The sequence below is a fragment of the Dermacentor albipictus genome, chromosome 1, assembly GCF_038994185.2.
Source record: "Dermacentor albipictus isolate Rhodes 1998 colony chromosome 1, USDA_Dalb.pri_finalv2, whole genome shotgun sequence".
NCBI lineage: Eukaryota > Metazoa > Arthropoda > Arachnida > Ixodida > Ixodidae > Dermacentor > Dermacentor albipictus.
In genome coordinates this window covers 399645101-399670192 of record NC_091821.1, presented here as the reverse complement: position 1 = coordinate 399670192, position 25092 = coordinate 399645101, and the positions used below count along the sequence as shown (strand labels likewise).

General features: G+C 46.4%; 1 protein-coding gene across 3 annotated transcripts in view; it reads right to left on the bottom strand.

Moving 5' to 3' along the window:
* Positions 1-25092, bottom strand: part of Prp40 (pre-mRNA processing factor 40) — a 58614-nt gene that overhangs the window by 32838 nt on the left and 684 nt on the right. For all 3 annotated transcript variants that reach the window (XM_065452493.2, XM_070532098.1, XM_070532099.1), the window contains exons 3-9: positions 25019-25087; positions 22252-22420; positions 19535-19683; positions 13436-13549; positions 11630-11750; positions 9392-9422; positions 5376-5582 (exon numbers count right to left, since the gene is read on the bottom strand). In XM_065452493.2, coding sequence (XP_065308565.2) covers positions 5376-5582; positions 9392-9422; positions 11630-11750; positions 13436-13549; positions 19535-19683; positions 22252-22420; positions 25019-25087 — 860 coding nt within the window. The remainder of the gene's footprint in view (positions 1-5375; positions 5583-9391; positions 9423-11629; positions 11751-13435; positions 13550-19534; positions 19684-22251; positions 22421-25018; positions 25088-25092) is intronic.

The following is a 25092-nucleotide window of genomic DNA, read 5'->3' as shown; positions in this document are numbered from 1 at the left end:
TTTTCCCCTGACCGCCCAACCGCCTCTACTCGCCGCTCACCATCTCCCCGCCGTCGCTCGCTTTCTCCGATGCGGCGTCGTCCCGTGTCCACCGAGCAGGAAAACTGATGGCCGCAGTTCCCGAGGCACGAACTGCGTCCACGTCGCAATGCCCAAGTCCTCGTCCCTCTCCAGCCAACGTCATCGAAGTCTCTGTCGAAGGAATCGCCGTCCTGGCGCTTGTAGATACAGGAGCCGCCGTATCCGTAATTTCCGCCGAACTCTGCCGCACACTACGAAAGGTTTTGACGCCTCTCTCCGACTTCTCCCTTCGAACCGCGAACGCTCAAAATATAACGCCTCTCGCTGCCTGTACTGCTCGCGTCTTCATTCAAGGTCTACTGTATACCGTCGAATTCGTCGTGCTGCCCACTTGTTCCCATGACATCATATTAGGCTGGGACTTCCTTGCAAATAATAACGCCGTTATTGACTGTTGTCACGCCGAACTCGAACTTTCTGCACTTCCAGACGTCGAGCCTATCGACAACGACCCTTCCAGTGTTAAACTGTTTGTTTCCGAAGACAATTCCGTCCCTCCACGCTCTTCCCTGCTTGTGCCTGTGTCGTGCGCCGCTATTTCTGATGCCACTGTTTTCTTTACGCCCTCTGAGCTGTTCATTCGCCGCCGATGTTCTCCGCTGCCCTTTGCTCTCCTTACTCTTCGCAATGGCGTCACGAAAATGGTCGTCGACAATCCCACAGCCTGCCCTTTAGCTTTATCTCATGGTGAATGCCTAGGCCTTGTTCAACCAGTCGACACCTTTTGCATCTTTGACACTCCTGCCGTTTCTACTTCTGCGGGCCTTGGCGCACTTACTTGTGACTCTGCGGTTGATCAGTCACTCCTCGACGCTTTCCACTGCTCCATCGACGATGGCACGTCATCTTCAGAACGAAGCCAGCTTATTGCTCTCCTGCAGAGGTTCCGCGCTTCTTTCGACAGCCATGCTTCCGGTTTGGGCCGCACATCGACCGTTTTTCACCAAATAGATACCGGCAGTCACGCACCTTTACGGCAGCGCCCTTACCGAGTTTCCGCCTCTGAGCGCCGTGTCATTGACCACTAGGTTGCTGACATGCTCAAGCGCGGCGTTGTGCAGCCTTCCAACAGTCCCTGGGCATCACCGGTCGTCCTCGTTAAGAAAAAGGATGGCTCTATTCGATTCTGCGTCGACTACCGACGTCTGAACAAGATAACGCGCAAGGACGTTTACCCGTTACCGCGCATCGACGACGCCCTCGACTGTTTGCAGGGAGCTGAATTCTTTTCTTCGCTGGATTTACGTTCCGGATACTGGCAAGTCCCCTTGGCACCATCTGATCGACCTAAAACAGCATTTGTGACACCTGACGGATTGTACGAATTCATCGTAATGCCTTTCGGCCTGTGCAATGCTCCCGCCACTTTTGAGAGAATGATGGATAATATTTTACGCGGCCTCAAATGGAACACATGTTTATGCTACCTGGATGACGTAGTTGTCTTTTCCGCTGATTTCCAAACCCATCTCAGCCGTCTCGAGCAAGTTCTCAAATGCCTTACTGTCGCGGGACTTCAACTTAACTTAAAAAAATGTCGTTTTGGTGCCCGAAAGCTCCCTATTCTTGGCCATGTTGTATCACGAGACGGCGTCCTTCCGGATCCAGCCAAGCTCCGCGCTGTCACCGACTTTCCGCAACCAAAGAAGTTAAAAGAGCTTCAAAGTTTTCTTGGTTTATGCTCATACTTCTGACGTTTCATTCGAAATTTCGCTTCCATAAGTGCACCCCTGACAGCCCTTCTAAGTGGCGACAAAGAACTTTCCGCTTGGTCGCCCGCCTGTGATGACGCCTTCACGAAATTACGCCGCCTGCTAACCTCGCCACCTATCCTCCGCCACTTCGATCCTGCAGCGCCCACAGAGGTCCACACCGATGCCAGCGGCATCGGACTTGGCGCCGTACTCGCACAACGAAAAGCGGGCTTTGATGAATATGTCGTTGCCTACGCGAGCCGAACTCTGACAAAGGCCGAGGCTAATTACTCTGTTACAGAGAAAGAGTGTTTAGCCATTATTTGGGCCCTTGGAAAATTCCGTCCTTATTTGTATGGTCACCCTTTCGATGTCATCACTGACCATCACGCCCTTTGTTGGCTGTCTACCCTTAAGGACCCATCTGGCCGACTTGCTCGCTGGGCCCTTAAGCTACAGGAGTACGACATCCGCGTCCTCTACCGTTCCGGCCGCAAACACACGGACGCTGACGCCCTTTCTCGCTCACCGGTCTCCGCTGACTGCGCTTGCCTATCCGCCCTTGAGCCCACAGTTCCATCTCATGCACTGCGCAACATGCCGTCGGAGCAGCGCAAGGATCCCTGGATCAGTGCTCTCATCAGCATCCTTTCTGATCCATCCACCTCATCACCATCGCGCGCTCTTCGCCGCCAGGCTACCCACTTCTGCATTCGCGACGGCCTTCTTTATCGTCGTAATTACCTCTCTGACGGTCGCAAGTGGCTTTTCGTGATACCCCACCATCTCCGTGACCTTATCTGCGACGCTTTCCACGCAGACCCTCAGTGCGCACATGCCGGCCTCTTCAAGACCTATGCTTGACTACGCATCCGATTTTATTGGCGAGGCATGTATAACTACGTCAGAAAGTTCATTCGCTCCTGCGCTCCGTGCCAACGCCGAAAATTACCTCCCGGACAAGTCTACCCGTCACAACCCCTTCCCTGCCCTCGTCGGCCTTTTGATCGTGTTGGCATAGACATCTACGGACCGCTACCCTCCACACCAGCAGGCAACCGCTGGATTATTGTTGCAGTGGATCACTTAACCCGCTATGCTGAAACAGCTGCTCTGCCGACTGCCACCGCCCGCGACGTTGCATCATTCCTATTACGACATTTCGTTCTTCGCCACGGTGCCCCTCGCGAACTTCTGAGCGACAGAGGCCGCGCCTTTCTTTCCGATGCTTTGAAGGCACTACTCGACGAATGCCGAATCGTTCACCGCACCAGTACAGCGTACCATCCGCAAACTAACGGCATGACCGAGCGCTTCAACCGTACTCTTGGCGATATGCTCTCCATGTACGTCGCCTCTGATCATTCAAACTGGGACCAAGTTCTCCCTTTCGTGACGTATGCGTACAATACTGCGACCCAGGCAACTACTGGTTTTTCCCCTTACTTTCTCCTATACGGACGAGAACCTTCTACTACTCTCGATACTATTCTGTCATATACACCTGACGCGTCCGAAAGTACTCCGCTATCTGAAGCTGCTCGTCATGCTGAGGAATGCCGCCAGCTTGCCCGCTCTTTTTCCACCGAGGACCAGTGGCAGCAGCAATCCCGTCAACCTGCCGGCCGTTCTGCACCAACTTTTTTGCCTGGCTCTCTCGTATGGCTTCGGGTACCCGCTACTACACCCGGCCTCTCCTCAAAACTTGTCGCAAAGTACCTAGGACCCTACCGCGTTCTCGAGCAAACGTCCTCCGTCAATTACATCGTAGAGCCCCTCACGCCATCGACGGACCTACGCCATCGCGGCCGCGAACTTGTCCACGTCTCTCGCCTTAAGCCGTACTACGACCCAATAGTAGTCTCTTCGCCTTGAGCCACCAGGATGGCGCCTTTTTCTGCGGAGGGCGATTGTAACGAAGAAGAGTAGCCGCCTGCGCCACAGCACCATCGCTACCGGCATGAGCTCGTGGTTGCTGTCTTTCGCCGAACGCTTGTGACAGCTACCCCGTTCGCGCCCGTTGCTAATAAATCTCTTAGCAGAAGCTTCATGTGAGTATCTATTGCGCCACGATTGGTTCATTGATTGATTTGTGCTAGTTTTTTACGCGTTTTCTACGTGATTTTATATATCGAATTCTGGCTATATCGAACTATTTTGCGATCACCGCGCTGTTCGATATATCGAGGTTCGACTGTAATCTCTAAGGCCATACTTGATGTCTCGTATCTTTGAGGCCATACTTGATGGCTCTTCAAGATTGCCAAAGGCAATAATGGCTGGAGAGTAGCCATACGCTACAGCCACGGATGGAGTGCGGATAATCAAGTGTAGAGTTGGCAGCTGTCCGAAATATCGGTCATCTTTACATATAAAGTCTATGGGGCCACTGGCAGTGCTGCAAAGCTGTCCGAATTACTGAGCATGTCGGGATTATCGGTAATGGGCACTGTTTCAACAGATGTCAGCCTAGGTTGGGCATTCGAGGCACAGTCGCTGATGAGTCGCTTGTGCGAATACGAGTGGCAAGCCTCCTGTGATGTCTAGCCGCCAACTATCACACCGGCCAGAGGCAATTTTAAAGCAAATTGCTTTCTTCGGCTTTCAACTTTTTTCGTTGTCGGTGGTTGGCGGATGGTAGTCGGACTTTCACCAGCGATACAAACACCAATGCAATGGGCGTGCACACTTGCACAACCGACTTTCAGGATGCGTTCGTCACCAAATGCCAAATATTGTTACAGCTCTTTGAGATGCACATGCTATTGTGAAAGCTTCCGGGTGTCTGAAGGTGTGCAGGTTTGCCTTCCACAACAAAGTTTATGCCACTGGAGACAACACACACAAGATGAATCGGCTTACATGTAAAGTCACCTGATACTCTAGCTACAAATGTGCTGGTTAATGGCCCTGTTCTTTATGGAATTACGCAATGAAACAACAAATGCTACCTTAGTATGCTCACTGCAACAAATATGGGCCTCGAAGTGCATCATCCTTTAAAAAGCGAATAGCTTTCTAGACGCATTTGGTTAGTTGCTTACACTGACAATCATTGTCGATGATTTCTGCGTAATTTTTTGTCTCATCCACACTGCTTAAGCCGTTACAGCTAACTATTACCACTTAGTTAGATGTCGGCAAGAAAACTTATGGCTAAGTGCCAAGCTGACAATAATCAATTTGCAGTGGCCGAACAGCGCTCAGAAAGCTGAGAATCTGCCTTGCCAATGAAGCTAGTAGTATACAGGGGCAACCCGAATGGTGATAACTGCTCCCAGCCGCTATTTTTTGAAACATCATACGTGTGGATCATGCACAAAAAAAATTGAGTGAGGCACTGCAACATGCCCGAAATTTTGGTCCCTGTTATATGTTGGTTCTACGGAGAAGTGGATGGTGTGCCATAAGAATCTATAACTGAGCAAACTTTAACAAAAATCTGCCGACAGATAAATTAGTTGGCAATCAGCACTTATGTTTATTTCTGCCTCCTTTTGTGTTTATCATTTCTCACTGCATCCCAGCCATTGTTTTTGTTACAGCATTGCAGCCAGCACCGAGAGCATCATGACCTTTGGGTACAGTGGCTGCACTTACTTGTCTTCTTCTTCACCTCCCTGCTGCTGTTGCTGCTGTTGTGGCTGTTGCGGCTGCTGTGGCAGCTGCTGTGGCTGCTGGGGTTGCTGCGGTGGCTGTACCTGGGGCGGTGCCTGCTGAGGTTGCTGTGGCTGCACAGCCACAGTGCTCGCAGGGTCTGCTGGTGCACTGCTTGGCAGCTGAATGTTGGCCACATTGTCTTCCTCCCTGTAACAATGCACGGTTGACCTGCCTTGCCACAGAAACTGTTCAGCATGCCCCTGACATCGCTTATCCTGAACAAGCATACTGGGTGAGGAATGTAATGAAAAATGCAAGCACATGTTCCATGCATCATGCCACACCTACCATGGACATCAATAAAAATAAAGTAAATACAAAGGCACCATTTTGAGCACACTGTCATCTACAGATGCTAGGTGCTGCCTAAGTACAACAGCAAAGAAAAATTCACTAGCTGACCTAAACACGACCGGATGCAGTCATCCACAGCAGATCATTGCAAATCTTGTAAACTACCCCAGAGAGTTTGCGGAGACAGCCAGGTCAGATGGATTGCCTCCGTTTATGTGAGGTTTCCATGGCTGTGCATAGGCTCCGAAAAGATGGAGACTACAGTGCTAGGGTCGCAGTCACATTTGTCTAGGCCTGGTTCACCGAATGAAGCTTGCATTCCCTCTGGATCTGATGGCAAATAGGGCTGCCAGAAGTTCTCAACGAATGTGATCAGCTCAGCCAAATAATGTTGTAAGGAGTGCATAGACAACTCACTTTGCAGCAAGCTGGACAGTATGTGGCTGTACAGCGTGAGGCATCACCAAACACACTTTTCCCATCTGATTCATATTGCTACAGGCCAGTAGTTACAATGAAGGAGAGGCCAGCGGTGTAAAGACGATGACGACGATTAGAGGCTAGTGCGGGTTGTTGCCTTTTGGCCAAGTGCAGCATATTCGCTTGTAAATATACATGTCGAGTCAACTCTCGTTATAACGGACCCTGATAATTCGACAAAAACGTCCGTTTTGTCTGAAGTCTATAATACCTGAAACACCTCACTTCCGAAACTTTTGTTGCAATGTCTAACAACTTTATTGCAAAGAGCGAGTGGCGAACGTCCAAAGCAAACAACAAACAAGAATGTTGCAGTTTCGCCCGAAAGGCAAAGCATCGATTACGATAGAAAATTAAGCAAGTGCGGGAGCAGCAGAGAGCGAATTGACCTTCGTGCTGTCTTTCGCTTCACCGCAAACTACACATCGAAAGTACAGTGGGTACGAAGCAACCGGCACTGGGCGCACTTTGGCCACATCGCAGATTGCTTTCAAGATACAGCACTCATGCAGGCGAGCACTTGGTCCAAATCGCAGGTCGCCCTCAAGATGCGGTGGCCGCGCCGTAAGCAGCAGCTGCCGGAGTACAGACCTCCTATTTCCAATTTTGAAGAAAATTGCTGCTAATTTAGTCTGTTGTAGCTAATAGTCCGTTGTAACACGTTAAAAGCAAGCTTCGTTGCATTAATAAAATAGGTAGAGCAAACTAAGGCTGAAATATGGTCCGTTATATCCGAAAGTCTGTTGTATGCGGGTCCGTTGTAACGAGCATAGACTGTACATAGCGTTTTGTCTGCGTCTTCCCACGTAACATATCTGGTGGAGGTGCTCGTTTCCTGTCCTCATTGCAGAGCTTCGCAGTACACGGTACATTGAGCCTTCCATCATGGCTCCCAGAGACGAAAGTTCGACTCAACCAACTCTGACACCTGCTAACGCTCCAACTACCTACATTGCACTCTCCACTCCACATGATCCTGGCATATTCTTGGGGAAAGATGGGGAAGACTTCGAGGCCTGGATCAGCCTGTACGGACACCTCAGTACCAATTACCAGTGGAATCCTACTGTCATGCCCACCAACGCAGTATTTTACCTCGGTCACGGAGCAAGAAATATAGGAGTGGAAACTCCGCTGTTTGCGGCGACCAGAAAAGGTCACAAGCCCGCGGATATATTTTCATGCTGGCGCCACCTGGCGGCATGGGAAGAAATTACCGCTGTTTCGGTTGCCAGGGCAACCGGTCGAGTGTTGCTCCCGTTCGGCCGCGCGCGCCTGACTAGCCCGAAAAGCAACTGCTGCTACGCTTCAGCCATTTGAGCACAGTAAAAAATAAAACGCGTTTTCCATGACAGCTATAAGATGATACGTAGCTTCTGGTTGTAGCCAGGGCTATCTTGCTCCGTGGCGGGCGGTTTTCGGCTTTTTGCGCTTGCGAAACTGATGGCTATCTCGTTCCTAATCGCTCAAAGGGCGACCGCTTCTTTCTCGCTCTAGTGCTCACAGGGGTGCGCTTAGGAAGGATGCCGCCGTGCATGTGTTTCCGTTCCTTTTCTTTTTTATAAGACTCGCGAAAACTAGTTGCCCTAGCTGCTTGGCGATAAGAGGAAGATTAGCGGAAGTTTGCCACACGTGTTGCTTTTTTTGATGGGCACACAACAAAACAGTTTTCTTGAGTGCGCGCACCTACGCAGTTCGGTTACGGCGTGCCCGCTGAAGCAAACACCCGTGTCGTCTGCTTGTCGTCTGCTTTGAGCGGGTGCCGCCGGAGTGAGCGCCGGGCGCTGCTTTTTTTTTTTCCGCTGCTGCTTCTACGACGCACCGCATGGTGCCGCCACTGCATAGGGTAGCGTCGGCGCATGCAACAATTGTGACTTTATCTGGTCGCCCGCGCTCGCTCGCGCTGACGGGAGTTTCACCTCCTATATGTCTTACTCCGTGACCTCGGTGGCACACCTCAAGTATAGTTTAGGACAAATGAAGATGAGCTTAACAGTTAGGATGTGCTTAAACAAAAGCTGCAAGACTTGTTCGGCATCCCTTACAGTCACTAACTTGCCATGAATAAGGCCTTATCCAGCCAAGTGCAGATGTCAGCATAGCCTTACGTCAGGTCAGCAAAGCCTTAAACATACGACTGAGCAAAACAAGGCTTCTGACATTCTCAAACATATCATCAATGACGCCTTGCACTTGCTCACCTTCAACAACATGACGACGGTGGACACAGTTATTAAAGAGTGCCGCTACCTGGAACTTGCAAAAAGCTAACGAATCGACCAACAGTTTGCCCACCTACCAAACGTGGTGACATCTTCCTATGCTGACGCTCCCCGTCCTAACAACAGTGGTGATGCTATCAGGATCGGCCGGTGAGAGGGTGAGGCTGCCTATCTAGCTGCCTTCGAATCCAGCTCCTCAAACACTATGCAAAAAGGTAAGGCGTGCAGACAGGACACAAGAGAAGAGAAGTGGACAACACGAACGCCGCATGTCCACTTGTCTTGTGTCCTGTCTGCACGCCTTACCTTTCTGCATAATGAATCCTCACCAACTAGCTCAGCTTTCTGTCATTCTAATCCTCGAACACACCTGCAGTCACAGTCTCCCTAATTCAGGCAGCTGTCTGCCCAGAGTTCGCCAACATGGGTCCTCATTCCGTCTGCTCGGTCCATTGCTCTGATGCCGCCCACCCGGATTCTTCCCGCTGTCTTGCATCTTAATATTCACCATGTTTCCGTAACCTGTCTGAATGGTGCACTGCTGATGACAAGGCCATTTGTTCCCACTGCCATCGCATCTGGCACATTTCTCGCCACTGTCTAAGTCACTGCAGTTCGTCAGCCCAGGCCACCTATGCTGGCTACTCTCGCCCAAGCGGCCCTTCTCGTCCCTATGTTGCACAGTCCAATAATGCCGCCACCGAATCTACTGCACTGAACCGCCGCTATTCACAGTCCCCTTCACCTCAATGCTGACAATCTCGCTCACCCCAGTCCCATCACAACATGGCACACCACTCATACAGCAGTGCAGTATGAGACAAAATTTTATTATAAGTTATTTTGCTATTATGAGGAAAAAAAGCAGAACAACCAATGAACGACATTGTTAAAAAAGAAGCAGTTTACAACCTCCTACAGGAAAAATGCATGAGCTACAAAGCAAATAACCAAACTTACTTGCTGGATTCTCCTTGGGCAGCAATTGTGGCTGCAGAAAAGAAAAACAGGTGATAGCTTCAGAAATCTTTGAGGCCACATAAAAGACTTACTAAGCCCTGTTGCTTAACCACAACAAAACAATGCAATAGAGAAGTATTGCAATACGCAATAGAACATCAAATTATAAGAAATGGTGTCCATATACAGTAAAAGTTCACTAATTCGAATTCCGCGGAGATGCTACGAAAATTTTAATTATACAAAATTCGCTCTAATGAAAGTCTTCTAATGAAAGTTCATCATAAAGGGACACTAAAGCGAAACAATAAATCAGTTTAGACTAATGAAGCATTGTTTGAGAACCCTGCAGGCAGTCATTTAAAAAAAATAGTTTGTTTATTGGATAAGAAAATGAAGGACCATGTATCAGTACTTGAATTTCGCGCCGCAACTCCAGCGCCGGTACATCAGCGTGACGTCAGGGATTCCAACGTATGTTTTCGCATTTGGGCCACGTTGGCTGAATAAAGGTTTCCGAAGCTTTCCATGTTTAATATTTGGTTCCTTTAGAACATAATGTAGTCAATCTGTACCACTATATAATTAGTAGGCCCTAGAAGATGCCATCAAAATCCAAGACGTCACAGCACCCAGGTGCGGGAACTCAAGTAGGTGTCGCTACACGTATTTCGTTCTTGCACTTTTTCTGGCTTACCAAACGTCTTATCACTGGAAGAGGGGTGTTTTTGGTGTTGTACAACGGTAATTTACTGATGCAGAAGAAATGATTTTTCACTTTAGTGTCCCTTTCACCAAAGTGCGATAAATCCTCCAGATACTAAACAAATGTTCCAGAACTCTTTAGCTTATCAAACAACTGAGCTTACAGGGACACTAAAGGCAAATGTACTTAGTCGATGCGGACTGTTTAAGTACTATTCCAGGAACCTCGCAACGCCTGTCTCGTCCCAAGGAAGGACTTAGTTTATGGAAAAATTGCATCTGAAGGGTCCGAATACCTTTTTTTGAAATTCAAATCTCCCGCTACCTAACCGGGGCAGTGGTGACATTGCATACGCCATCACCACCCTTTGCTGCCGTCGGTGAGTAAAGCTATAGTAAAACGGCACCCGACAGGCAGCGGCACTGAGCCAAGACAGAGTGTTGGATTCGCCACTGCAGCTGCTTTTTGGTCAAGCGGCATAGACCATTCGGGCATCCTGCAACATAATACAGAAGTTAAATTCTGTGCTACTTGCAGTTTGTGTGCGGTTCGCGAGCCAGCAAAATGAATGCAGCACTTCACGATAACAAAACTGCTGAAACGCGAAAGCATGGGAGGCGCAGAGTGGAGCGAAAACGAAGCCTTTCAACCGCCCGCATCGTTGTGAAAGGTAATTTCAATTAGTTCCTATTTCTAAAAATGAAATAGAACTGTAGAAGTAGGACTTTATTTCGTCTTACAATACTATACAATGATGTTTTCTGCAACGAGTCGTTGAGTACTAGCGACAGAATTTAACTGAGGAGTGCTTTCGTCATCAGGCAAGTACTTGAATGTCCCGGGGGAGTCTCTAATCATGTCCTGCATTTACCTCAGTTTCTCGGTTATTAAGGCTCTGTTCGCGATAATATATACGCCTCAAAGATTCTCAAGAACTAATCTATCACTTTAGCTTGACTTAATATTACACTTTAGGGTCCCTTTAAGAGTTCATCTTAAATGGAGTCCACCGTACAAGATATGCAACTGTGCGTGCACTGTTTGATAACTCAACCCTTGTGGGAGCTCTATTTAATGGACCCAATACTTATGCACTATTGCTATCCCTTGGGCCATAAGCCTCAAGCACACTTTGACCCACCAGATGGCTATGTACAGCCAACCAGAAAAGTTTGCGGAGCACTGAAGCAGTGAAAAACTCAAATTTTGTTTTAACTTCACCACTCAGCTTAGAATTTTGGCAAGCTCTGTAGGGGTTTTATAAGAAGCCATCTACTACGCCTTTCTATTCAGAGGTGGCTTCATTGGCTGCAGTGCAGTTTAGTTTCTTTCTCAGATCCCATGCTCCGAAAACGTATGCAGTCCGTGGATACATCAACATCTTTCATAGCCCGCGGTAAGATATTTGATCCATGAAACAGTTCATGCTACCAGGAGGAATGGGCACTTTGCCAAGTCGGAGTGGGAGAAGTGCTCTGAAAGTAGCTCTTCACATTGTGACACAGGGAAGCGGGTAAACCCAACTCAGTTACCTTTAAGCTCTTCAAGCTCCTTAGGAATGGTCCAGCGAGACTCCTTTGTAAGGACGTTGTGGAAGTATGTTCGGCCCGTGTCTGACTTGTACTCCTTCCAGGGGCACTGAGACAGCAGCAACTGAGCCAAACAAACATACATGTAAGCTCACAGATGGTCATGCCTACACACCCCACCGCTCCATTGCAGAAGTGCTACCGTTTCCTGCCCCCAATACAACTAACGGGATACAACAGACAACAACAAAGACATTTATATTGCTGTTCCAGCGCACATTACTGTTTTGTACAAGATGGCAAGAGATGTAGTTGCAAGTCTGCCAGTGCCATTTTGAATGTGAGGATTATGCAGAATTATTGAGTATTCCTTCATGCATGAACACAACTTTGCAAAAAAGAAGGTACAGTAAAAAGAAGGTACAGTAAAACCTCGTTAAACCGTACCCGTTTAAACAGTAGTTTCATTTTAAAAGTAGTGAAGTCAAATCCCCAACTCAGGGGCCATTGAACATAATGTGTTTTATACCCACATAAACCGTACCAGCTTATTGCGTACGTGTCTGTTAACATGTACTGTTTCCGCTTTTCGTCGCGCAAATACGGTGGTAGATCGTCTCCATCGGGCGGCCCGGCAGAACAACAAGCCTTAGAGATTGGAACAATGGTCTCCAAGCGCCCTGCGCGTTTGCATGTGAAGCCACATCAACATCAACATCATTTCGGCGCCGTGCCAGAGGGCATTGTGGCGTCGTGCAAGCAAGGACTCCCGTCATGTCGAAGCTCGGATAAAAAGACGCCAAGTGCTCAGCATAGAAGAAAAATTAGACATTGTCCGTACTATCGACGTGACATGAAGAAGTCAGCGCTGGCACGCGACAGGGATCTGCTGTTGACTACGGTGTGTGTGGTATTTGGAATGCGAAGAAGCTGCTCGGCAGCGCTGCTGCAACTGCGAAGAGATGTCAGCTACGAGGTTCGACTTTTCGCCATTGTTGCCTCTGTTGTTGCCGCAGTGTCGACTAGCGACAATGATGAGGCCGACATGGAAAACGACAGCAAGGGCGATTCAGGCCCGACAGTGGCAGAAGCTGTGCGTTACGTCAGCCTCATGAATGCAACCGTCATGATGAGAAGAGCACCCGGAAATAAAAAAGGTGCCCCGGAACTTCTGCAGCACTACTGCGCGCGTGCACGGAGAATACGTAATGCCAACAAGGAAACGTATGCTGTGCAAGTGTTTGCTGAGAAGAGAAGGCTGGCTCGCAGCTTCAGTAAGTTTGAGGCCGCTGTCGTCGTTAAGGCCACCATGGCATCAGACGAAAATAACACTTTTGTCGCACGAAGCGAATAAATACTGCATGTTTTTTCCCCCTTTCATTGCACTCTCTACGAGTTCTGCGTACCGTTTTCGACAGGTAAGTGGGCGATCTCATGCTATTTTGGTTAAACAGTACTACCATTTAGTACATACTTTTTTCAGAGCTCCGGCCGAGGTTTCACTGTATAATATTAGAAGCCGAGTGCTAGTGAAGTCCTATTTTTTCTTTTTTTCAGCACAGTAATATCACAACACTCGGATGCTTTTCAACTAGAACGATTCTTGGCGATTCTTGTGCCCTTCACTTAAATGAAGCTTCTAATAAACGGAACACATTTTTATGGCCTTTTGAGTTCTGTTTAAGTAGAGTCAACTATACATTGATTTATACATCACTGCACAAACCATTATATAGCATAGACAATGTAATACATACATACATGTATTTCAAAGCAAGATCGTTGATTGCAAGGAGCAGGAATGCTCACCTCAGTGTGTGTCTTCAGTTCATCAGGTTTTTCCCAACTGGACTGCTTGGTGGTGTGGTTGTAGAAATAGGTACGACCATCGGGAGCTTTGTGCTCTGTCCAACTGCTGCTCTTCTGCACGTGCGACCAATAAAATTAGTAAGAGGAAGATTTAGCTTGGGCAAAACTCCGATGCCCCCTATTCAAATAGTACATGTAGAGCGCAGAAACACTTTTCTGAGATAATCACTGGGCCAATTTCAATGAAACTTTTTTGCATTTAAGAGATTAAGTCAAATTATAGTGACTGTTAGTAGCAAAATTTTAGTTTATGGTCTGAATTTTATTAAAGGAATTTTCAAATATAGGTAAGTTTGAAAAAAAAAATGTAAACAGGAAGTTTACAAGTTTGTAGCTCTGCACCAAGAACAGATAATGAAGTTCTGTAAATGGTACAGAGAATCCAAAGTGGAAAAATTTGAAATATCAATTTATATCTCATATGAATTTGTTACATTGTTTACAAGGGTTCTGCAGAAGTCCTACTACATTTCTAATACATCAATTTTGTCCGCTTTAATATAATCATCTGCTTATATGCCTCTCTGATCACTGTGTTAATTTTCTTGAATTACGACGCATTGAGTAGCGTGTATGGAATGGCGTAAGTTATTCGAGACATAACGAAGGCTTGGACAAGTCGAAGCGTGTCCGCTTCCCCCATGCCTCTTGTCTTGGTTGTTATTCGCTGGATCATGTGCATAACTTGGGCTGTTGTATTCTTAAGCTTGTTGATTACTATTATATATTGGTGCGATCCAACTGGAAAACCATTCCCAGTATCTTTACGCTCTGAGGTGGAACGATGGTGTGTCCCTACAGTTGTATGGTGATAGTGGGCGAGTCGGATACATGATGAGACCAGGTGTAGCTCCGACTTTTGGGGGGCACTGCTGAGGCCGCATGACTTTGCATAGTTGCTCACCACGTCTGCCACTTCTTGCAAGCGGTTCTCCATCGCCCCGAATGACCCTGTGGACAACCACATGGTAATCTTATTGGCATACAGGCCATGCCGGATTCCCGGGATGTTATCGAGGAGCGGTGGAAGGCATATTAGGGCGATATTGAAGACGAGAAGGGGTAACACTGTGCCCTGTGGTGTGCCATGCCCACCCAGTAGGAAAGGGTTTGTGGCTTGGTCCCCGACCTTTCGGATAGCTTTTCTATCTGAGAGGAAATCTCTGACAAAGTAATACATCCCGGCCCACAGCCCAGCATGTTTAGCCTCTATAAGACTGTTGTATGCTGGACGTTATCGAACGCCCCTTTAAGATCTTAGGCAAGAATAGCAGTGGGGGAGATGCATGCCACTGGTATGATCACCTCCTCTTTCAGATGAAGTAGGATGTCTTGCATCGAGAGGTGTGATGAAATCCTATCATCATTGTTGAAAGTTTCCGAGTCCTTCAGGAATAGTTGTAGCCGGTTAAGAACTTTATGCTCTAGGAGCTTTCCTATGCACGAAGTGAGGGAGATCAGTCATAGATTCTCAATGACTGGTGGCTTGCCTGCCTTCAGTATGAGACAAACCTCCACTATTTTCCAGTTCTCAGGAAGGCTTCCATCCCTCCATACTTTGTTCAGATGAGCAGTAAGCTCTAGCAGCGAGAGGTTGTCAAGATTGACAAGAGCCTCATTGGTGGTTTGGTCCGGCCTCGGGGCTGTGCGACATCGCAAGCCCATTATTGCCCGTTACTTCATGAAAATGAACGTCCTCACCTAGGAGCTCATTTGGGCTGCCGGTGTAGGGTGGCAGAGGCTCCGATGGCTGTGTGTGGAAGTATGTACCCGGCTTTGAAAATCAAAAGGAGGACCGCCTCGTTTTCCGGAAATAGGTGGACTACTCGAGCCATGTTGTGGTGAGTTTCCGTTTTGCTGCTAGCGGGGTTGACCAGGTACCTCAATAAGTTCCAGGTCTTGGAAGCACTCAGCCTTCCTCTCAAGCTGTTGCAGAGGGATAGCCAATTTTCTTGGCATAGTGTGGTGACGTATTCTGCAGCCTCTTGTGTAAGTAGGGTGACTAACCTTTTGAGCTCGCGATTTAACCTTTGCTTTTTTTTAATGCTTCAGCAAGCTACGCCGAGCATCCCACATGTGGAGCAAGCGAACATCGATCCACAGAGTGGTGGTGGATGAATCGAGAATTTGGTGTGCGCCTTCACGTCCTGGTGAAGCTGAGTGATCCAGTCCTTAACTGATGCTGCTGGCTCTGTTCATTTGTAGCTGTTTGCACTCTCATCCCCCGCAGCTTGGTCCAATCTGTGAGGCAGGCATTGCATATCCTGGTTTTGTATTCAAGCCCATGGAGAGTCATGCCTAGTAGCTCATGGTCGCTGCCTAGATACTCCTCCAGATTGGTCCAGCAAGCTTGGAGGATGCTGCTAGTGAAAGTTAGGTCAGGGTTCGTGTCTCTTGTAGCACTTGTGCTGAGCCTCGTGCTATTCCTTGGATCGATGACGAGTCTGATGTCCATGTCCTCAATAACTTTGTGAAACAAGTTTCCCCTGGGGTTGGTGCACACATAACCCCGGAGGGAGTGGGCTGCATATTGAAGTCACCCACTATTAGAAGCGGATGGTTACGTGCTGCGTGCGTGGCTTGCTACAAAACCTGTTGGAGAACCATTTGCAGGCTTTTCAGCCAGCAGTAGATGTTTAGAAAGAACATGGGACCCTTCTTCTTCGTTGCCTGCAGGACAATTGCAAGCAGAACGGCAAGTAATTCGGATTGGTGGAGATGGTGTTGAACAGCCACTAGGTTCTTACTGACCAGGGTGTGAAGGCCATCACCCGTGTCGGTGCCATACGTGACGAATCCGGGTAGGCGGATGTGAGTGTTTGTCTCTTGCAGTGCAATAATTTCAGGTGGTCATGTAATGTATCAGTGATCCGAATTTGCTCTTGCAGCCCCAGCAATTCCATTGCTACACCATAGTTTTGCCTATGGATCCCCCGCGCTTACTGCATGTATGTTGAGGAGGAGCCATCTTGGTTGTTAACGGAGGGTGATGCGTGCACCAGGTGGGTTTTTGGCGAGTCTAGAAAGTCTGGTAAATCTGATAGGGTCTAGTGAATTGTTTTCTTGGGGTGCCGACTTTTTCCAAGCTTCCAGTGCTAGTATGCCTTCCTCCAGTCTCATGATGCATTCCGCCATCTGAGTGTTCGAGTGTTGCTGTTGAGTTGCAAATTGTTGTTGTGCCGCTGAATGTTGTATAGCTTTGAGTTGTTGTTGCACAGTAGCTTGTAGGATGCTTAAACGCTCTGAAAGGCCTTTGATACTATCTCCTCTACCTTCTGGGAAGTGGCATATTGGACGGGTATGGCTTCCTGCAGTGTAGTGGGCTGCGCGGTTGCTCGTTGCAGTGTCGGATTTGAAGTGGCTGCGTGCGCTGACTGCTCTCCCCGTTTCCGCTTCTCCAGGGGTGGGGTTAAAGTGGTTAAAGCTATGTCTTTCAAGCAATTCATCTTCAAGTGCTACGAACCCTGCATGTACATTAGTGATTTCTGCTTTGAGTGTTGCATTCTCTTCAGTGAGACGCTTGACTTTTTCGTTATCGTGAGAAAATAGTAATCTTTTTATAGGTCTCAGAAAAAAATTACTTACTACAAATAATATTCCAACACACATTCCAGCATAGTATATTGTTCATAATGAAATTTTCTATCCAAAAACATACTTTGCCAAACAAACAAATTTATTAGGAAAAACATAAAAATTCTAGAAAGTGCCATTTTTGCTGCCAGTTGATAAAAACAACAATAAAGAAACATGATACCTACAAAAACATTAATATTAAAGGAAATTCATAATACACATTTCAAAGATAAATAACCCAGGAATAGTATCTAAAAAAATAAACACTCAGTACATGCCATTCTTTGGATACAAAAAAAGAAACTAAGACCAGTTCATCGCTCAGGCCATGCAGTGAAGCAGTTCCTAGATCTTGTGAAGCATAGGTGCACTCTGCACTTTTCCCACAAAATGTCTGGCTTTTGTTCAACTTTGCGGTCCTCATAACACATTTTGCAGTTCCGGCTTTTCAGCATCTTCTGAGGATAGTCCGATAAAAAGTCCAAGGAGCGTACTTCACCAGTTCGTCTAGAATCATGCACCTCTTCCAGGACCGATCGCTCTCAGCATAGCTGGGAAACAAGAGTATGCATTCAAGCATATCTGTTTGCATTTTTGCAGATTGTCTTTACCACCTCTGCAGAGAAGAAGAGTAGAAAAAAAATCCCGCATCGTAGTAAACTGTCTTGCACCAATCCGTAGTGTTGGGCCGCAATGTGCTATGGGTGGCCTTCTTGGTGTGAACGGAAGTTTCTTTGCTGTCAATGGCAGCACATCATAACCAAGCGAAGTATGCACCCTGAAGATAATCAATAGATTTCTCTGGTCATGCAAAATGATTGGCAGATAAGCATGCACAAGGAAGGAGTCCACTGAAGGCCATAAAGGAAACTCGCCGGTGAACAGCGGCGGATGTCCAATGCTGACTCAAAACATCATCACCGTCAGAGCTTGAATCTGCTTTGCTGTCATCTTCAGAAAATTACTCGAGTCCTCATCACTAAATTGAAGTGCTGGTGCAGCATAGTTTCGAGCACGATGCTTTTCTCGCAAAGCAGCCGCACGGGACGCCGCCATGGGAGAGACTTTCGATAACTGCTCAGTGACTCCGGCAGCGCCCCTCAGTATTGTAAACTCTTGGAAATTGGTTGAAAATGCCAGGTCTACATGTTGGACATGCAGCAGACCTTCATAAATACACTTTGGCGGAATAAAGCGACTCGGACTCCAAACCAAAGCTCACAAGTCAACAGCTGGCGTCATTTTCAATTAATCATCACCGCTCAACACTGTCAGACAGCAAAGCCAGCAATATAATTTAATTCTTGACTTGCTGGGAGTTGTTTGATTACACAATTTTGATGCTAGTGCAGCATAATCGTGAGTGACATGCTTTTCTGTCGAGCGCAACAGCAGGTGATAGCCACGCCTCTTTGCACTACAACATACTACATTAGTTCGCAATAAGGTCCGTCAAAAATCACAACATCGCAAGAGCGCAGAAATGTGAACCAATTCTGAAACTGCAGTGCTTGTACTAACTAGTGGATGGCCCTAAGTGGACAAGAAATGGCTCCAACATGTTGAAATCGGCGATCTAATGCATCGACCGCCAAGGCGCGGTAACGAAAGAGTTAATGTGTGCATGGGCTTGTGCGAGCTCTGTGTCAACACAGCCACCGCAATGAGATACTTAAGGCTTTCACCTTAAAAAAGGCATAGGGTAAATACCTCATTCAGACATTGTGAGCTATGTTTATTGCTTGAGGAACTTCCTAGGGTTGGCCAAATATAGGCGTTTTCAACGGGAGATGACGTGTGTTAAATGCAATCACTGCTCCCTGAGCTTCGCCGAGGCAGACGCTGCCACTAGAGGAGTTGCTACTGGGGCACCATAGGGGCCAGGTGCGTGCGTGCTGACTGGTCAAGCTCGAATTATTTGCCGATGACAATTTTAGGATTGAAATTAACAAAAGTTAGGGCCCATAGGTATGCATGGGCACCAGCCAGCAGCTTGCCTTCAAGTAGGGATCGAATTGGCCAACAAATCAAATTAACTGGAGTTGAATTAACGGAAGTATTTGCACTTGCATCTGTGTTAGCAGAATTTTAAGCCAAATATTTTTGTAAAATCTAGAATGCATAACCTAAATTACCTGCTGCTAAATTAGCTCTCATATCATTTACATACATAATTCATAATTATGAAAGTTGCTCCAAATGGTTTATGCAGTACAAACAACAGAACGCATTAATTCAACAGCTTTAACTTATCAGCAATTACTTTTTAATGGTTTCCACTGTGAAATTCCCTGTAGATATATTAAATGTCCCCTTTGTCTCCAAAATCAAGACGAGCAAAGTAAGCATGGGAAACGAGAAATTGGGATACAAATTTGTTTTCACCCTGGCATCCTTCACATGAACATAAACATGGAAGAACACAAATGACTGAATGAATGGACATGGTTCAGCTATACTCACTGATGCTTGTGGGGCAGCAGGTGTTGGTGCAGCATTTTCAGAAGACGTGGCTGGTGTAGCTGGCGGTGTAGAAGCTGCAGGCACATCAGGCTTTGGAGAAGAGGTTGCCTGGGATGGTGATGATGGAGCAGGCAGGGCTGCTGGTGGGACTGTGGAAGAAAGCACACAGATGACATGGCAGAGCTGGCAACACAGCAGTACACAGATTTACACTACGAGACAGCTTCACACAATTAGATTGGACAGGTGGCCTGTCTAAGGTCTCCATTGTGTTGACATACTGACATGTAACACCACGTGTGTGACATTCAGTGGCATGACAGTTAAGAACTACTACAGCACAATAACGAAACAAGAATGAGAGACAGACATAAGGCTGCATTTGTAATGTGTGTCGTCATTTGTCTCTCTTTCTAGTCCCGCTTTCGCACTCTAGTCCCGCTTTCGCACAGTGATAGAGATACAGTTGTCAAACATAAAGGGGTGCACGAGAAACAGGGCAGCTGTTGGCAACTAAATGCAGTTCCCAGCTACTTGTAAATAAACATTTCAAGGTTTTTTTTTTCCAGAACTGAAGTTGTCCCATTGTTGTCAAATTGTTTCTGACAGCAGGCACAGAAGCTCCAAACAAAATCAGTGGTGGTCCATTAAGTTTAGAATTTGGAGCAATTTTTGGAAAAGGAAGAATGTCATTCTGGAGCAGTTTAGGAGCAGTTACACCAGCATTTTGGAGCAGTTTTGGAGCAGAAAAGATTGCCTTTTTGGAACATTTGTAGTAGTACAGCAGTAGCCTGCAGCCATTTGGTGAAGCTTGTTATCACTGTGCAATCAGCAAGTGCTGCTCAAGAGTGAAGCAAGGCACAAAAGCCAACAGCAACCAATTAATCTTACCTTCCCACAGATCGTATACCATGCATGATATGTTGCAAACATCTTTATTTGGGTAGGCAAGGAACTTAATTTTGTAAACAATTAAATAAAATTTTGGGACCTAATGAGAACAAAGAACCTGAGTGCCAGACAGACATAAAATTACAAATGAGCGAGGACAATTTGCCCCATCAGGCACAAGACAAAAAGTGATGGCAAATGTTTTATGTGCATTCCAAATGACAAATGCGCTTTGATATGCTTTACTGCACAAGACAAAACATGTATTTCGTGCAGTAGAAATGCTAGAAGCTTGACAAGAGACAATGTGTCTATGAATGGCACCAAGATGAGAAGCCTCCATACGGTGTGTTTTGCAAAAATGGTGATGGCAGTCGAGAACCACGTTCAAACCATCCCGTACACTTGCTTTCGTTGCGAGGCAGTTTGTTGGCTTCCCATGCGTCATGTGGCCTCTGCGAATAGATATGAGTCGATTCCGTGTAAAACCGTAACTTCTGTCACCGATACCCGACTGACCTTCTTTTGAAGCACTACCTTTTACTGCGCCCAAAGGATCAAATTGCCAAAGGCACGTCGGAAAGAGCTCTGAAGGCCTGCCAGTCCAATCATTAGGCGTATTGGTACTCGTACTCTCACAGGAGATGGCGGGTGCACACGTGTATAATTAAAGAATACAGACTGTGTCCTGTGACAATCGCCTCCTACCACTCTTGGTGTGCTGCTTGACTGCCTAACACTGCTATTCTGAGGTGAAGCTGACTCTCTGGAACTAGCATTATGCAAGACGTCGTGCTTTCCGAGCTTCAAAGCCGTTGGCGAGTATTACAAAGGCAAAGTCGGCGCCATTGCTAACAGCGGCACATTGTTTTAATAAAAAACACGGCACCGATCAGCAAGAACCTTAGTAGCGAACATCGACGCAGCTAGGCTTAACGTTGCTGCGGTAGTAGCTACGGCTGCCAGCGGATCTGCATGCAAGAGCACCTGTTCCGGCGGCAAGATAATCAAAATGGCAGCAATGCTGGATATGCTCAATGCCATTATTATTATTATTATTATTATTATTATTATTATTATTATTATTATTATTATTATTATTATTATTATTGAAACACACAAGCCCACAAGGGAAACAGGGACGCGGCAAGCTGACAACTGCCACCAGAGGGGCACAACCCCTGCCTACTCTTTCGGGAGGAGGGAATCAAAAGAAGAGAAGAAGATAGAAAACAAAGAAATAGGAAAGAAAATGCCACTTCAGACAGTGAATCGTTTTTGCGTCCGAAATTTCAGACACTGCCGTGGGTACCGTGACGGTACCGCGAAGGCATCTGAATTATCAGGCATGTCCGAAAAACAAGGCGTCTGTAAAATCAGTCGTTGACTACTGAAAATATTGTATTGCCATGAAAACGTTAAAATACTGCACATATGCGCAGTTGACGCAAATGGCACTTGAGTGCACGCAGCCAGGAGCGGGCAAGTCGAATTGCAGCTAGCAAAATGGTGCAGTTGGACCACCTTTAAAAGTGGAACGCGACAACATTCAAAGATCCCTCACTGCTTCTCACGCTTCCCGGCAACTGAACATATGTAACCGTAATGTTTACTAGGAAATGCTGACCGTGAACGCTATGCATGGAGGCGAGCTTGCTTCAAAGTTCAGAGTGCTTCAAAAAATCATTTTTCACACTCCCCTACCATTCTATAGCTGTCGCCAACTCTATGTGCACCTCTCGTGTTCCCTCCCTTGCAAAGTTTTCACAAGTAAAAAAGTTATCTGGCTAGAATTACAAATCCTTCTCATGAAGATGAAAACGCACCTGCGGCAGCTGTTGGAGGAGGGGGCACCTGAGGTGGCATTGCCGGGTAGAGTGGGTAGCCTGGTGGGTAGTGTGGTGGCATGGGCATGCCTGGAGGTAGCAGCATGGGCCCTCCGCCATCCATTGGCGGTCGGGGCATGAAACCTGGTGGCATCGGTGGTGGCTGAAGCTGCAAGAACAATATAATGAACACGTTGTGGTCATCAGAGAATTTAAACAAGGAAGATGCCCCACTTCACAAACGCTTCTTTCGAACCTTCTCAGTAATGATCTGTCAGCATGAACGCTTTCGCAAGCAAAAGTAATTAATGTAAACTGACAATGTCTCACCCAGTCATTCATACCACAAACAATAACACTATAGACTAACATATTATCATACATAGCTCACTGCTGTGGATCCTAATGAAGTTTGAAAGCTTGTGCATAGTTGCACTGTTTTTGTGTTGTGTTTTGACTGTGTTGCATAGATTTCATTCTCTATTTTTTATTTGTAAGTCAGATTATATTCATGCTTGTGATTCTCCTTTCTTTCTTTATTGAGCCCATGCCAACTGTTTTTGTCTTGCTTGAATTGTTCTTTTATCCATACCTGTAGCTAGCTTTTCTTGCCTGTATTCGATAGTTCTGTGTTGTCATAGTTCATTTTGTGGCAACCTACATAGTGCAACCTAGGTGTGATCCCTTCATAGACTTGCATGTTACATGTATTCAATGAGACTCTAGTCTCAACACAAACAAGCTCAGTGAGTTCACAATCTTGCACTAACTTTCTTCTCTAGGTAAACAGATCTGGGGCCATATTTTTTTATAATGCATTTTTAATTTCTCATCATAAATAAACTGCGTGATCAATCCCGCCAATAACAGTGGTAAGGCTTCATCTAAGCCAATGAAAAATGCCGAAAAGAATAGAAAATTAAATGCATTGTTACAAAATATGGCTCCGACTCTCATTTTTATTGCCAAGAGGAAGGAATATACCATTATGCGAAAGCCTAGGACGAGCTAGAGTGTTGGCATTAAAGTTACAGCTGCCTGAGAATATTCTGCACAGAGCAATATAAATGCCCTCATTAGTCCCAAACAAAATACAGATAATTTTCTGAATAAATAACAAATTGTCGACAAGCTTTTTTTTTGTCTCTATCTCTCTTGTTTTTGTTTTTCAGAGCAACAAAGGTTTTTATTGCTTGAGGCCAGACAATAGGTCAGGCACTCAACATGATGTCATAGTAGGTCAAACGGAAGAAATGTGAAAGGTGGTGAAAGCTTTCCATTTATTTTGTTGGCTCAGAAAATACAGGCACATCACTACATATCAGCCCCTGCTTTACAAACTACAATGCAGCTATTCCTTCCTGTTTGGAATCTTTATATCAGCGTGATAACATTTGTGGAGCCAGTCTGCTAATACACTGCAGTTAACTGTGACAAGTTTAGAGCTCGAGAAGCCAAGCTACAGAGCAGGAAAGAAATGATGTCAAACTATTTTCAATACTTCCTATGGCAGGTCCTCCATTTTGATTCATTGTCAATAATTTCATGCTTGTCATTCTCAGGAACAAGCAGCAGTCAATACAATTTTTGCTTATTGGAACAGTTAAGTGTTGTACATGCAAAAAATAAATCCAAGAGTAGGCCTTTTCAAATAATATTGAATTCAACCTATTTAATTTAAAACGCAAATGACATTTGCTGCAGAAATCTGTTTATACATTTCCACATTTCAAGACGTCCACAACAGATGTGAGATCTCCATTTTAATGTAATTCATGCAGCTGTTCATATTGGATGAAAAGAAAAACGCTTGCAGCTGTTGTCGTCAATACAAGCGCAAACCCCTGTAACTTAATAGCCAACACGGCATAATCATGAATGAAGAGAAGACATGTCTAATCTTCCAAGCAGAGATCTCTCCTCGCTGAATTTCTTTTTCATCAGTTGACTTTTGCGAAGACATTTACATGGTTCCAACTTATCGAGCCATAAAGCTTGCTCTACAGATGAGTGGCTAAAAGTGCGCTTCACAAAGCTATGTCGTGCTCCCCACGAAACAAACACCGATGGGACGCTGCGCTTGTACCCATGTTGTCATACAAGAAAAGAGAACTCGATAATTACTTAACGGTCGGCAGCGGAACAATGCAAAAATACGACCGACAAGAGGGAGTACATACACCAGCGCTGACTGACGATTGAATTCTTTATCATGAAAGGAACACACATATATACCTAAAGAAACAAAGGTACGCCGCTGAGCATGACCAAACAAGAATGAGACACCGATTAGATTTCCCCATAATTATTGCGGTCGGTGAGATATGTTAGTTCTGCCTCAGTAAGCCCAGACACACTATTCGCTGCGATAGCAACAGCCTCAAAGATTTCGCGTGCACAAAAAAAAAAAAAATTAAGAGTCACTGTAGCGTTTGCGGATCGCGCACCATGAAAAATCACGGTGCGCGATCTTGTTTGGTCATGCGTAGTGATGTACCTTTGCTTTCTTTAGGTATATATGTGTGCGTTCCTTTCTTAAAAACGAGTTCAGTCGTCAGTCAGCGCTGGTGCATAAGGCTTGTGTGTGTACCCCTTCTTGTCTTTCGTCTGTTTGCGCTGTTTCCCTGTCTAGTATGTACCGACTAGCCCAAGCCGCCACGGTGTTGCAGTTTGCCTGACAGTGTTCTCCAACGTCAACGGTGTTGAAACGCTGGCCAATTTCGGCCCCAGAAAAATATAGCGTCGGGTAACAGGAGGGGTGACTTACCCCGAACGGAGGTGCCGGCGGCATCATCAACGGTGGCATCGGAGGCATGCTGTTCACGTTTGGGCTATCCTGTG